The sequence below is a fragment of the Platalea leucorodia genome (assembly GCF_965183815.1).
Source record: "Platalea leucorodia genome assembly, chromosome: 28".
NCBI lineage: Eukaryota > Metazoa > Chordata > Aves > Pelecaniformes > Threskiornithidae > Platalea > Platalea leucorodia.
The window spans coordinates 599,075-614,287 of NC_138850.1; the positions used below are offsets into that span (position 1 = coordinate 599,075).

Sequence of the window (15,213 nt, forward strand, 5' to 3'; positions counted from 1 at the left end):
ACTGATCCCAAACCAGCCGTCGGCTACAGCCGGACCGTGCATTACAGTAACCAATCCCGATGTGCAATACGATTTGATTGTACGTACAAGTTGTGCACTACAGTCTGACTAGATTAGACTCAGTTGTACACTACAGCCTGACGTTAAACTACAGGAATCGCTGCTTGTGATGCAACCGCCTGCATCCCCGGGCCTGATCCTGCGTCCCCACGTCGCCTGTATCAACGCCGGGCTACAATAACACTGTTACAGGGGATTAACAGGGTGGTTGTTTGCTACACTGGGAGCCAAGCTCCGGTTGTGCGCAACAGCGCGGGGCGATGGAGGGGGACGGTGTGTGGGTGCAGCAGGGACAGGTTGGAGGAGGACAAGTCAGCGGGACTGTCCGACTGTGTGCTACGGCTGGAGTGGAGAGGGAGATGGGACGACTGTAGGGGAGACGGGACGGCTGTAGGGGAGAAGGGACGGCTGTAGGGGAGACGGGACGGCTGTAGGGGAGAAGGGACGGCTGTAGGGGGGGTTGGGGGAGGCTTTCCATGTTGTTAACTCAGCCCTCGCTCACTCTGCCCCCCCCTTAATTAAGAACCATCCTTCTTCCCCCCTACCCCATAGTTTTCCGCCTGACAACAGTCGGAGGGCGGGTGACACCGGGAGCCCCGGGAGGGGGAACCGAGCCACGGTCTCCCAGGTTCAGACAAAGAGACGCGTTAAAAAAAAAATCAAGAATAAGGCAAAGAGGCTCCACCCTCCCTGCCTAGCCCCACCCCCGACCCCACCCCACTTAGCTCCACCCCTCGGCAAATAGCCCCACCCCTCTGCTCTTAGCCCCGCCCCCCGTGGGGGTCACTTATAGAGGAGATGGACGCGGCTACCATCGCAGTTGCCCCGGCCGAGCTTGTCGGCTTGTTCCGAGACCAGGCAGCGGACGAGGGGGAGGTTGGGCTGGTAGAAGGGGGCCGGGGGGGCCGGGGCGGCGCTCAACCCCGGGGAGAAATGGTTGTCAGCCTCGTGGGAAGGGTTGGACGACCGTCGGCGGGACCGGAGCTGCTGGCGGTCCTGGAGCTGCTGGCGGAGTTCCGATACGCGTTCCTCCTTCTGCCGGGTGACAAATTTGGGTGTGGGGGGTTGTTGTGTTAGATACCACCCCGACACCCCTTATCGGTGTTGAGACCCCCCCCTTCGCACATCACCCCCGTTGAGGTGTTGGCGCCTCGGAGATGATCTACCCCTCTTGGCACAGGTAGCAACACCTTGAAGCTACAACCTGGAAGCTACACCCCACTTCTGTGGGGTTTCTACCCCCCCCCAAACCATGTTTTGGGGTTCCCCACCCACCTCGGCGATGATTTTCTCCAGCTCCCGGTTCTCCTTCTCCAACAGTCGGGATTTCTCCTCCTCGTTGTTGTTGGTGGACGAGCCCGTCTTCATGGTGTCCTGCTGCTCCGACTGCCACTCGCCTCGGGTGATGAGGCGTCGCATCTGCAACGGTCCCCGCCTGTCAAAGCTGTCCCCCGCCAAGCAACACCCGCACCCGACTGTCCCCTGCGTCCCCTGCCGACTGTCATCGCCAACCCCATGACCCTACTGGAGAAGAAACCTCCACGGCTGCAGAAGCAACACCTTGACCCTACAAGGGAGGACGTAGGACGACTGTTCCTCCCCACCCCAGAAGAAACACCCCGACCCCACCAGCCCCTTCCCCACCGACACCTTGGGGACGAAGAGGACGACCAAGGTGATGTAGGAGGAGAAGACGACGGCCAACGAGGCGAAGGCGAAGGCCGCATCCTGTTGGCTGCTGAGGATCATGGTGACGGGCGCCGTGATGAGGCAGAGGACCTGTGGGGAGGAAGGGGAAGATTTTGGGGGGTCACCGTATGGGATATGGGGTGAACGGGGGGGGCGCACAGCCACCCCGGCTTACCGCCACGTTGTAGATGGCCATGCCCACCGCTCGGTGGTCGTTGATCTTCTCCGTGGACACGCTCTTGGTCTCGTACGCCAGGAAGATGCCCAACAGCAGCAGCAACCCCTTGAAGCCGTAAAATATCCCTGGGGGGGGGGGGGGGAAACAACCATGGGTGGTCAAACAGGGACCCCCACCTGGCCTGGGATGGGGGGAGCCATGGGTGGTCAAACAGGGACCCCCCCCCCCTCGCCCCATGGGTGCCTGGGTCTCCCCTTGGCTCTCTACAACGTGCCTATGCCCCCAACCCTGCTTGTACCGCCCAACCTTGCCTGTACCCCCCCAATCCTGCCTGCACCCCCCCAATCCTGCCTGTACCCCCCAGCCCTGCCCATCTCCCACCCCCCCCGAGCCCCCCCCCGACGCCCACCGAGCCACGTGTTCATCTTGGTGGAGCTGCAATGCTCCAGCTGGGGCAGGATGGAGACGTCCGTGTCCGTCTTGGGCTCCTCCTTGGTGAACTCCTGGGGGGGTGACGGGGTGGGAGACGGGGTGTGAGGGGTGACGGGGTGGTGGTGGGGGAGTTTTTGCTATGGGGTCCCCCCAGCAGCACCCCAACGTCAAGAGCAACCCCTCAGCAGCACCCCAACACTGTGAGCATCCCCTCGGCAGCCCCCTCATGCTGTGAAGCAGCCCCCCCAATGTCAAGAGCATCCCCCCCAGCAGCACCCCAACACCGTGAGCATCCCCCCAACATCAAAAGCACCCCCTCAGCAGCACCCCAACACCATGGGCATCCCCCCAGAGGCACCCCAACACCGTGAGCATCCCCCCATGTCAAGAGCATCCTCCCAGCAGCACCCCAACACCGTGAGCATCCCCCCAACATCAAAAGCACCCCCTCAGCAGCACCCCAACACCATGGGCATCCCCCCAGAGGCACCCCAACACCTTCAGCATCCCCCCAATGTCAAGAGCACCCCAACATCGTGAGCACCCCCCCCCCCCAGCACTGCCCCACCTCGATGGTGCGGTGCAGGGGGTCCACGATTTGCCAGATGATCAGCGTGACCACGTCCAGCCCCACAAGCAGCCCCACGGTGGCATACAGCTTCCAAGGCTCCAGAGTCTGGGTGTGGGGACAACACAGTGTCACCGAGACCCTGTGGGGCCCCCCCCCCCAGGTCCCCCACACCCCACTGGGTCACCCCTCACCTTCCTCTTCTCCTTCTTCTCCTCCTTCTTGGTGAAGACGGTGTGGACCCACCAGATCTTGGTGAACATGCTGCCGTACGCCAGGCTGAACCCCAGCCCGAGGAGCCACAGCCGGGCCTGGGGAGGGTACGTAGGTTGGGAGGAGCCGGTTGTACCTCCCCGTCCAGCTGTACCCACCTCTGCTGCACCCCCACGGAGTGTACCCCCCCTCCCATGGGCGTCCCTTGACCAACTCCTTTGGCTGTATCTCCAGCTGTTCCTCCTCCGGTTGTCCCCATCCCCTGGCTGTATCTCCAGCTGTTCCTCCTCCGGTTGTCCCCATCCCCTGGCTGTATCTCCAGCTGTTCCTCCTCCAACTGTCCCCATCCCCTGGCTGTATCTCCAGCTGTTCCTCCTCCAACTGTCCCCATCCCCTGGCTGTATCTCCAGCTGTTCCTCCTCCGGTGTCCCCATCCCCTGGCTGTATCTCCAGCTGTTCCTCCTCCGGTTGTCCCCATCCCCTGGCTGTATCTCCAGCTGTTCCTCCTCCAACTGTCCCCATCCCCTGGCTGTATCTCCAGCTGTTCCTCCTCCGGTGTCCCCATCCCCTGGCTGTATCTCCGGCTGTTCCTCCTCCGGTTGTCCCCATCCCCTGGCTGTATCTCCGGCTGTTCCTCCTCCGGTTGTCCCCATCCCCTGGCTGTATCTCCGGCTGTTCCTCCTCCGGTTGTCCCCATCCCCTGGCTGTATCTCCAACTGTTCCTCCTCCAACTGTCCCCATCCCCTGGTTGTCCCCACTCTGCCTGTACCCCCCAACACCCCACCAGCCCCATACCTGACAGACGAAAGGGAAAAGCCCCGGCCCGATGTGGTACCCATCGAGTCCCAGGGGGAAGACGGCAGCAAGCGCCAGCGTGCAGCCCACAGCCGTCATGTTGTTCAGGTACGGCTGTGAGTTCTGGATGTACCTGGGGGAGGGTTGTTGAGAAGACAGGGTGTCACCCAGCCACCGTCCTCAGCTAGCGGTAGCGCACAACGTTCAGCTAACTCAACGGGACGCGAGAAACGGGGACACGAAGTGCGACAACAGGAAACCACGTGCTACAACCAGAGCCTTGACGTCACCCGAAGCTCCTATGCAGTGAGACGGGCAACTGGGATATCTACTAACAACGTTTTGTCACCGTCATCTTCTGTAGGAGGACATGGGAGCATATAATCCCTTTTTTCCCCTCTGGGTGTTGTTAATCACGCCCTGCTGAGGGTTTTTTTAGCAGCTGTGGAAAAGGAAAGGTGTGATATTTCCCCAAACCCCAGGAAAATGGGGAGGATCACTGACCGGACATGCCCGTTGTAGATGTTGAAGGCCAAGCAGATGATGGCCAGGAGGATGCCCAACGAGGCCAGCACCGAGACGGAGATGAAGAGCTTCTGGGACAGGAATCGGAAGGTGGTGATGACCTTGGTGTAGTCAGCTGGAGGGGCACCTCCTGCAGAGTCCATGGCACAATCAGGGGAGCACGGAGGGGGGTCTTCCCACTCCTTCCCCATGGCGGTGACCCCCCCCCTGCTCACACCCCGCATGCAGCGCCGCTCACCGATCCACTTGTCGTTGTTGTACCAGGACAGGTTGTCCTTGGTGCTGTCGTAGTAGCCGATCTTCTTGTAGACACCTCCTGCAAGGGCAAAAGAGATGGGTCAGGTGGGAGGGAAGGAGGAGTGACACCCCGCCGGCGCTTGTGCACACCCCCACAGGATCACAGACTGGTTGGGGGTTGGAAGGGACCTCTGGGGGGTCCTCTGGTGCAACCCCCTGCTCAAGCAGGACCACCCAGAGCCCGTTGTCCATGATCGCATCCATGCGGCGTTTGGATGTCTTCAAGGATGGAGATCCCACCACCTCTCTAGGCACCTTCTGCCAGTGCTTGGTCACCTGCGCTGTGAAAAAGTGGTTCCTGATGTTCAGCCGGAGCCTCCTGTACTCCAGTCCCTTCATCATCTTCGTGGCCCTTCGCTGGATGCTCTCCTCTCCAGTAGCTCTCTTGTACTGGGGAGCCCAGTACTGGCCCCATAACTCCAGGCGTGGCCTCACCAGTGCTGAGCAGAGGGGAAGAATCACCTCCTTGACCTGCTCCACCGCTCCTCCTGGTGCAGCCCAGGACACCGTTGGCCACCTTCGCCACATCACTGATTCATGGTCAACTTGGTGTCCACCAGGACCTTCTCTGCAAAGCTGCTTGACCCCCAGCCTGTCCTGGTGCCTGGGGTTGTTCCTGGAGCAGTTCCTCTTGTCGAACCTCATGAAGTTCCTCTCAGCCCATTTCTCCAACCCGTTGAGGTTCTTCTAGATGGTTCTTTGACCTTCTGGCGTCTCAGCTGCCCTTTGCAGTTTGGTGTCATCAGCAAACTGGCTGAGGGTACCCTCTGCCCCATCATCCAGACCATTGATGATGATGTTGAACAAGACTGGACCCAGTATTGACCCTTGGGGAGCACTGCCGGTGACTGGTCTCCAACTGGACCTTCTGCCACTGATCCCCACCCCCTGGACCTGACCGTTCAGCCGGTTTTCAGTCCACCCCACTGTCTGCTCATCCAGTCCAGACTTCACCATCTTCTCCATGAGGATCTTCTGCGAGACAACAGCGTTGAAAGCCTTCCTGAAGCCAAGGTAGACAATGTCCACAGCTCTCCCTTCATCTACCAAGCCAGTAGAAGGTGATCAAGTTGGTCAAGCATGGCTTCTCCTTGGTGAATCCGTGCCGACTACCCTTGATGACTTTCTTGTCCCAGGCTCCTCGCTTGTCCCCCAAACCTCCTCCACCTCTGGACCTCCCTCTGTCACACGCAAGAGCCGTTGTGTGTTGGTGAGGACACACGTCCTGTTGGACACGTGGCCAAAAGGGGGTGTGGAGAAGGGGGTTGTCCCAGGTGTGTTGCCATCCCGTGAGAGGTTGCGCAGTGGTGGGACTTGTTGGAGCGCGTGTCCTGGAGTGGTTGCGTGCTGTTGTTGTGCAGACAAGATGGCCGCAACGCCAAGCCACGGCTGTTGTGCGTGAAGGGGTGTTGCGGGATGCTCGGTGGTGGTCACCAGGTGCAACACGGTGACAGCGTCACCCTGGTACGGCTGCTGCCTGTGCTCACTCACCTTGCAGCTGCTCGATGAGCGTCCAGGCCATGCGGGAGCCACTGGCATCGAAGACAACGTGTCCCTGTGGGGTGGGATGGAGATGGGTGTTGGGAAGCTGTCAGGCGGCGGGACCACGTCCCCAGAGGGGCGTTGGGAGAACATTTCCTCTGGGATTTTTGGGGTGGCTCGCGAGGGCACCCTTGACGGATGCCTTCAAGGCACCACCACCTTGAAGGTGGAGGAGCTGGGGACACGGGAGACTTTGTTGGGGAGAAGAGGACACGCTGGGGCCGGGGACCGGCAGAGGCTCAGGTGTGGGCAACGCACCGAGACGCCCTCGAAGGCGGAGGAGTTGAGGGCCCGGTAGATCTCATCGGTGATGTTCTTGTTGTTGTAGTTGAAGTCCTCCAGGCGCAACCCCTTCTTGACCAGCTCCGCCGAGGTCTTGTTGAGGGCCAGGGCCAGCGCCCAGATGGCATCATAGGCCAGCGGCGCCTCCTGAAAGCCGCCTGTCTCCTCGGGGTTCTTGCCCAGCCTCTTCTGCAGCTTCTCGATGAACTCCTGGGACGTCTGGGATGGGGAACAAGACGGCGGTGATGTGGTGGGTGGGACGGAGCGGACCCCCTGGGGGTGCCCTGTGTCCCCCCGCCATCCTCCCCATACCATGTTGGAGATGCTGCGGGTGTTCTCGGGGTTGAGCATGACGATCTCGGTGGTGACGTGGCCTTCCACGGCTTCGGCCATCTCTGCCTCGGTGCAGTTGATGGCCGGATCCTTGATGCGGAACCAGTTGTCGGCGTACCAGCCGATGAGGAACCAGACGTACTTCTTGCCGTACAGCTTCTCCTTGTAGACCTGTGTGGGCCAAGGAGCAGTGGCCTTCCCCTTCACCCCATCCTTCCCACCATCACTCTTCACCCCATCCCATCCAGTCACCCTTCTCCCCATCCTGTCCATCCATCCAGCCGGACCTCTGTCCGTCCGCTCTTCACCCTGTGCCTCCACTCAACCATTTCCCTTCCCGCCATCCCACCTGCCGTCTGTCCATCCGTCCGTCCATCCACCCACCCATCAGTTCTATCACACTCACATCTACCCACACTTCCACCCATCCCTCCGAACGTCTTTCTGCCCGCTGACCCCCACGTCCCACCACCCTTCGCTCCACCCCACCGTCCATCGCCCCACCCACGTCCACCTGATGCCCGCCCACCCTTCTCTCCTGCATGCCACCCACCATCCCGTCCTCCCGCGTGCCCCCCACCGGGCCCACCCACCCCACGTCCCACCCCACGTCCCACCCCTCACCTCGCAGAAGACCTTACGCGCCTCCGTCTCGTAGAAGAGCCCCACAATGATACGGGCGTCCTGGCGCTGCAGGGAGACAAGTCACCCTGGGGTGGGACTTCTGCTCCCCTTCGCTCCTAGAGGGTCAACCCCACCCAGCTTCATTTGCATAACTTTGCATAGGGGTGCTGAGGAGGACTAGAACCTTGGCATTGCATGGCCAGCTCATGGACATTGCTCTCCATCTCCTGTCCGGAGGAGATGCATCGTTGACTTGGATGCTTGGGCATCTTTGGGGGGGCGGTCTCTGCTCCCTTTGGGGTGCAGGACACGGCTCCACCTGCACCCCGATGGTCGCGGGTGCCGTGGGGGAGGAGGGGGTGGGGACGAGGACCTGGGCGCGGGTGAGGTGGACTCACCTTGAGGTTGCGCACGGGGGCGGCGGGATCGGAGAAGAAACTCTGGCGGAAGGTGATCTCCAAACCGGCTTCCTTCACCCGTTGGTCCAGGTCATCGAGGGTCTGGTGGTGGGCGGGCAGGAGGGGCGGGGAGCAGGCAGGAGGGGCAGGCAGGGAAGGGGGCGGAGGGGAAAGAGAGTGCCGAGTGAGTCCGGGGAGGACGGCGGGGTTGGGGGACACCAAGCAGGGGTTGGGAGGTGGGTTGCTTGCCGGGGGTTGCCGTTACGTACCGTGGGAGGGGATTGAGCATGGACCCGGCCGTCACCGGGTCCAGGATGGGTGGTGGTGGTGGTGGGGGGAAGCAAGAGGTTGTGGGGCAGAGTTTTGGGGGTGGGGGAAAGGCAGCAGCAGGCAGGGAGGGGGGTGGGAGGTTGCCGGGTGTGCGTACCGAGGTGAAGACCTCCGTGGTCTGCTGGATGGTGGCGATCTTGGTCCAGCCCCACTTCTTGAAGAGCTGGACGCGGGTGGGGTTGTGCAGGGTGGCCGAGGGGTGGGTGCGGAAGAAGGTGGGGAAGCGCTGGCGGTTGGAGAGGGCGGGGGAGCTGGAGCCGTAGGAGAGCTGTAAGGGGGGGGGGGGGTTGTGTGTCAGCGCCCCACAGTCGTCCCCTCAACACCGCTACAGCCACCCGTAACCCGTCGTCAACCGCCCGAGCGGACCGCGGGTGGCCGTACGGGTGCCGATGGCAGGAATCACAGCGGGTGGGGGTGTTGTGTGTCAGCGCCCAACAGTCGTCCCCTCAACACCGCTACAGCCACCCGTAACCCATCGTCAACCGCCTGAGCGGACCGCGGGTGGCCGTACGGGTGCCGATGGCAAGAATCACAGCGGGTGCGGGTACAACCGCGGACCACCAGCAACAGCCCTGCGCGGAGCTACAGCTGGATGTGCCGCAACACCAGCATGGGTCAAAACACCTGGATTCCCAGCAACAACCATCTAGACACAGCAACAGATGTAGCAACAGCCACAGAGGGGGCGACAACCTGAGAGCAACAACCACACACGTGGCAACAACCACACACGTGGCAACAACCACACACGTGGCAACAACTTGAAAGCAACAGCCGCACAAGTAGCAATAACCTGAAAGCGACAACCACACACATAGCAACAGTCACACACATGGCAGCAATCTGAAAGCAACAGCTGCACGTGGCGCGACAACCACACAATTAGCAACAACCTGAAAGCGACAGCCCCGCACCAAGCAACAACTGCACAGACAGCAACAACCACACAGGTAGCAACAACCACACCTGTAGCAACAACCCAAAAGCAACAGTCACACATGTAGCAACAACCGCACGCAGGCCAACAACCAGACGTGGCGCAACAACCTGACAGCAACAGTCGCACCTGTAGCAACAACTGCACAGGCAGCAACACCCACACATGTAGCAACAATCTGAAAGCAACAGCCGGACATATCGCAACAGTAGCCCATGCAGCGACAGCCATATTTGCCCATAGCCATGGCAGGACACGGCTGTACCAGCAGCAACAGTGGCACCCCCAGCAACAACCGTAGCTACAGCCGTGCACGCAGCGATGCCATGCATCCCCCCCCCCCCCCCACCACCATTTTGCCGCACACCCTGCTGCCTCCAGGCCCGTCCCACCCCACAACAACCCCCTCCAACCACCGCGTGGACACTGAGACACAACCCAACCCCAAGACCCCATCCCAGTACACCCCAACAGGCAACAGCTCTCCAAGCACAGCCGTGCCACCTCCATCCCCACCTCGGTCTCCAGCCAACCCAACGTGCCCCAGCGTGGCCGGGGCAGGAGTCGGGGGTGAAGGGGGGGTCCCCCAGCTCCTGTCCCCCCCCCCCCCCCCTCCCAGGAGCCCCGTGTCCCTGGGGACACCCTTGGGGACATCCCTGGGGACACCCTTGGGGACAAGGAGGTGGTTCCTCACCACGATGAGGTTCCACATCCGGGCGGCCTCGGCCACCAGCGTGGAGACGCTGCTACAACCGGGCATGAGGATGATCTTGATGGGGTCGTTGTAGAGAAGCTCGTAGAGGTACTTGGTGGCCTGGCCGGGGTCACACTGCGGGGTGGGGACACAAAGGGGTTGGGGACAAGGAGGGGTGGCTGCTGGGACCACCTCCTCCCAGTATAACCCATCGCCTGCCCCCCAGTTCCAGTCCAAAGACCTTTCCGAGGGGACCCAGGCGTCCGGGGTGGGGGGTGGGGGCATCCATGGTTTCACCCATCAGCTCAGAGGACCCAGGCGTCCGTGACGCCGGGGGGGGGACGGGGGGGGAGGTAGGATGGGGGGGGTGGGGGGGTGCCTGCCCCACCCCCACCCCCTCCATGCCCTGCTCTTTCTTGGGGGTCTATGAATAATTCAGGGCACGATGGTCTGGAAAAAAGGAGCCAGGCACCGTCGCCATGGCAACCCAGTGGCAGACCCAGCAGCATCCGTTGCCGTGGCAACCGGGCAGTACCAGTAAAAAAGGAGGGGGGGGGGGATTGGAGGAGGGTTTTTGGGAGGGGGGCAGAGGGGGAATGGGACAGAGAGGACAGACGGACACCGGGGTAAGGGATGGACAGATGGGGGGACAGGAGCGGCGTGTGTTGGGGTACGGGACAGGTGGGGGGGGATTTGGGGGGGGGGTATTGGGGGGGGATTTGGGGTGGGGGTGGATGGGGGGGGCAGGGGGTGAAAGGAGGAAGAGGACAGACAGCGGGGAGGCGCAGGACGGACAGACGGGCGCAGGAAGGAGGTGGGAGGGTGCGGGGTGGGGTGCAGAAGGGATGGGGGGCACGGGGGGGGGTATCAAGGTCCCCCCCACCCACATACCAAGGCTGGATGCCTGGGTCCCCTCCCTGCCTGCCCCCCAAGAGCCCCTGCCTCTGCCCCCCCCCCCCCGCCTGCCCCTGCCTTCACCTTGAGCTGCCCACGCTGCCTCTGCCATCCTCATCCTCGCCCCTATGCAGTGCCCCCCCCCCCATCTCCCTCTGCCCCCCAACATCCCCCACCCCCAGGCGCACGCTGCACCCCGAGCCGGACCTATGCCCCCTCCCCCCCCCCAACGTGCCCCCTGCGCCCCACAGCCCCCCCTCCCCCAGCACATCCCCTGCCCCCCACCGGTGCCCTATATACCCCCCGTGCCCTATATACATCCCCCCATGCCCTATATACATCCCCCCGGTGCCCTATATATATCCCCCGGTGCCTCCCAGCCCCCACCTGGCCCCCCCTGCCCTATATATTTGCCCCCCCCCCTTGCCTTAACCCCTCTGCCCCTGCCCTATAGCCCTGCCCTATAGCCCTGCCCTATAGCCCTGCCACCCCACGCTGTCCCCTGCCACCCCGCGCTGTGCCCACCCGTCCCCTGCCCCATCCATGTCACCCCCACCATCCCCCTGTCCCATCCCACCACCCATCACCATCCCCACCACCCATCACCATCTCCCTGCCCCATCCCCACCACCATCATCATCCCCATCACCCATCGCCGTCCCTCTGCCCCATCCCCATCCTCCTACCCCACCTCCACCACCCCCTGGTGTCCCCCTACCCCATCCCCACCACCCTTCAATGTCCCCCTACCCCTACCCCATCCCCACCACCCATCACCACCTCCACCACCCCCTGGTGTCCCCCTACCCCATCCCCACCACCCATCACCATCTCCACCACCCCCTGGTGTCCCCCTACCCCACCTCCATCACCCATCACCATCCCCACCACCCTTGAATGTCCCCCTACGCCATCCCCACCACCCATCACCACCTCCACCACCCCCTGGTGTCCCCCTACCCCATCTCCACCACCCATCACCACCTCCACCACCCCCTGGTGTCCCCCTACCCCATCCCCACCACCCATCACCACCTCCACCACCCCCTGGTGTCCCCCTACCCCATCCCCACCACCCTTCAATGTCCCCCTACCCCTACCCCATCCCCACCACCCATCACCACCTCCACCACCCCCTGGTGTCCCCCTACCCCATCCCCACCACCCATCACCATCTCCACCACCCCCTGGTGTCCCCCTACCCCACCTCCATCACCCATCACCATCCCCACCACCCTTGAATGTCCCCCTACGCCATCCCCACCACCCATCACCACCTCCACCACCCCCTGGTGTCCCCCTACCCCATCCCCACCACCCATCACCACCTCCACCACCCCCTGGTGTCCCCCTACCCCATCCCCACCACCCATCACCGTCTCCACCACCCTTCAATGTCCCCCTACCCCATCCCCACCACCCATCACCACCTCCACCACCCCCTGGTGTCCCCCTACCCCCCCCCCCCCCTCGTCCCCCACCCCCCACCCCATCCCCACCCCACCCCCATCCCCTCTCTCACTTTACTGTCGTGATGGATGAGTCGCAACTCATAATCGGGCAAGATGTCCCTCCGATTGTTGATGTCCTCCAAGGCCATACGGACGGCGGGCAGGCAGGCCTGGCCCCCCGGCCACCCCCCGCTCATGGGGAAGAGCGCCCCGACGTGTACCGCCTTCTTGCCTGTACCCACCGACGGGCGCGACACCAGCGAGACGCTGAGCACCACCAAAAGCCAACGAGGTGGCTTGGGTGACAGCAGGGGACCCGCCATTCCCAGGGTCAAGACGTACGGATGGCGGGGATTCGGTTGGCCATGGCGTAAGAGGGATTCGGTGGAAGGGGGGGTTGATGTCACCCGGCTCCGGCGGTGAGGTTGGAATGGTAATGAGGTGGGGAGGGGAAATGGGGAGTCGTGGTGAGGGAGGGGAGGAGGGATGGGGAGGGAAAGAGAGGGATGGAGAGCGGAGAGACGGAGGGATGGAGAGAGGAAAACAAGAGGGATGAGGATGGAAAATAACGGGATGGGGAGCGGAAAATAAGAGGGATGGGGAGCGGAGAGACGGAGGGACGGGGGTGGAAAATAACGGGATGGGGAGCGGAAAATAAGAGGGAAGGGGATGGAAAATAAGAGGGATGGGGAGAGGAAAATAACGGGATGGGGAGAGGAAAATAAGAGGGACGGGGAGCGGAGAGATGGAGGGATGGGGATGGAAAATAAGGATGGGAAAATAAGAGGGATGGGAAAATAAGAGGGATGGGGATGGGAAAATAAGAGGGATGGGGAGCGGAAAGATGGAGAGCGGAGAAGAGGGAGGGCTGGGGAGCGGAAAATACGGAGGGATGGAGAGTGGAGAAGACGGAGGGATTTGGGGCGGAGAAATCCGGAGGGATGGAGACGGGAAAAGACGGAGGGATGGGGAGCGGAAAAGAGAGGGATGGGGAGGGGAAAGATGGAGGGATGGGGAGGAAGGGATTGAGAGCGAAGGCTGGAGCTCAGCGGCGGGGGGGGGAGGCAGGGACGGAGGCAGGGATGGGGGGGGGACACATGCGGTGGGAGGGAGGGATGGAGGAGGGAGAGGGAGGGAGGGAGGAAGGCTGGGAGGAGGAGGAGGGGGGGGTTGAGGGAGGGGGGATGGAGCGAGGAAGGCTGGGAGGAAGAGGAGGGGGAGGGAGGGGAAGGGATGAGGGAGGGAGGGAAGGTGGGAGGAGGAGGAGGGCGATGGAGGGGTGGAGGAAGGGGGCTTCGGTGCCATGACGCCATGTGGGGCTGGATGAGGGGGTCCCGGGGGGTGCCCACCCCCCCAGGGCAGAGCTGGGGGGACCCGGGGTGCCCCCACGGCCCCGCACCCAGCGGGGGGTGCGGGGTGGGGGTGGGGGACGTGGGGGGGGGGGGGCGTGGGGACGCACTCACCTGAGAGGGAGCGACGCACTGCGGGGGGGAAACTGAGTCACACAGAGACACCCGCCCCCGGGGGGGCTGGGGCTGGCACCCAGGCACCCCCCAATCCCAGGGACCCCCCATGGGGGCCTCAACCCCCACCCCAGGGACCCCCCAATCTCAGGGACCCCCATGAGGACCTGAACCCCCACCCCAGGGACCCCCCCAATGCCACAGACACCCCATTTTGACATGAACTGGGACCCTCAGCCCCACAGACACCTCATGGGGTCCTGAACCCCCACCCCAGGGACCCCCAAACCCCACAGACACCCCATGGGGTCCTGAACCCCCACCTCAGAGACCCCCCAACCCCAGAGACACCCCATGAGGTCCTGAACCCCCACCCCAGGGACCCCCAAACCCCACAGACACCCCATGGGGTCCTGAACCCCCACCCTGGGATCCCCAACTCCAAGGACCCCCACGGGAACCTGAATGCCCACCCCAGGGACCCCCCAACCCCACAGACACCCCATGGGGACCTGAACCCCAACCTTGGGGCCTCCCCAACCCAGGGACCCCCCTGGAGACCTCAACCCCCACCCCAGGGACCCCCAACCCCACAGACACCCCATGGGGACCTGAACGCCCACCCCAGGGACCCCCCAACCCCACAGACACCCCATGGGGACCTGAACGCCCACCCCAGGGACCCCCCAACCCCACAGACACCCCATGAGGGCCTGAACGCCCACCCCAGGGAACCCCCAACCCCACAGACACCCCATGAGGGCCTGAACGCCCACCCCAGGGACCCCCCAACCCCACAGACACCCCATGGGGACCTGAACCCCAACCTTGGGACCTCCCCTACCCAGGAACCCCCATGGGGATCTGAACCCCCACCCCCAGGACCCCCCCAACCCAGGGACCCCCCTGGAGACCTGAACCCCCACCCCAGGGACCCCCCAACCCCCCAGACACCCCATGGGGACCTGAACAGGGACCCCCCAACCCCTCCGCCCCCTCCCACCCCCGGGGGACCCCACTCACGCTCGCAGATGGGTTTGGGGGTGCTCCAGCGCCCCAGCTTGGTGCAGTTACTGCGGGTGCTGCCCACCAGGCGGAACCCGGGGTTGCAGCTGTACTCGGTCCACGTCCCCTCCACCGGCACCCGCTCCATCTCCCGCACCACCGCCTGCCCGTTCTCCAAGCTCAAGTGCATTTTGGGGCAGGTCCTCACTGGTTGGGGGTGCAAAGTTGGGCGGGGGTCAAGTCCGTACCCTTCCCAGGGTAACCCCTACCAACGCAGCGGGTGCTGGTCGGGACCTCCGGTGGTGGTGACGGTGATGGGGAGGGTAGGGGTGATGGTAAGGGTAATGGTGATGGTGGTGGTGATGGTGGTGGCGATGGTGGTGGCGATGGTGGTGGCGATGGTGGTGATGGTGGCAATGGTAATGGTGATGGTGATGGTGATCATGATGGCGATGGTGATGGTAATGGTGGTGATGGTGGTGATGGTGATGATGGTGGCAATG

General features: G+C 63.2%; 1 protein-coding gene across 1 annotated transcript; it reads right to left on the reverse strand.

Annotated features, from left to right (window-relative positions):
• Window positions 1-843: 843 nt before the first annotated feature.
• GABBR1 (gamma-aminobutyric acid type B receptor subunit 1) lies at window positions 844-12,454 on the reverse strand (the record flags this gene model as incomplete). Its single annotated transcript, XM_082333937.1, has 18 exons — window positions 12,314-12,454; window positions 9,898-10,032; window positions 8,364-8,534; window positions 7,937-8,038; window positions 7,539-7,604; window positions 6,894-7,085; window positions 6,558-6,800; window positions 6,249-6,312; window positions 4,699-4,776; window positions 4,440-4,590; window positions 3,936-4,068; window positions 3,122-3,238; window positions 2,928-3,035; window positions 2,337-2,430; window positions 1,925-2,052; window positions 1,711-1,839; window positions 1,336-1,479; window positions 844-1,095 (listed from the first exon to the last, which is right to left on the reverse strand). Exons 1-18 carry the CDS (start codon window positions 12,437-12,439, stop codon window positions 844-846), a joined length of 2,433 nt encoding a protein of 810 aa, XP_082190063.1. The 5' UTR covers window positions 12,440-12,454.
• Window positions 12,455-15,213: the final 2,759 nt, after the last annotated feature.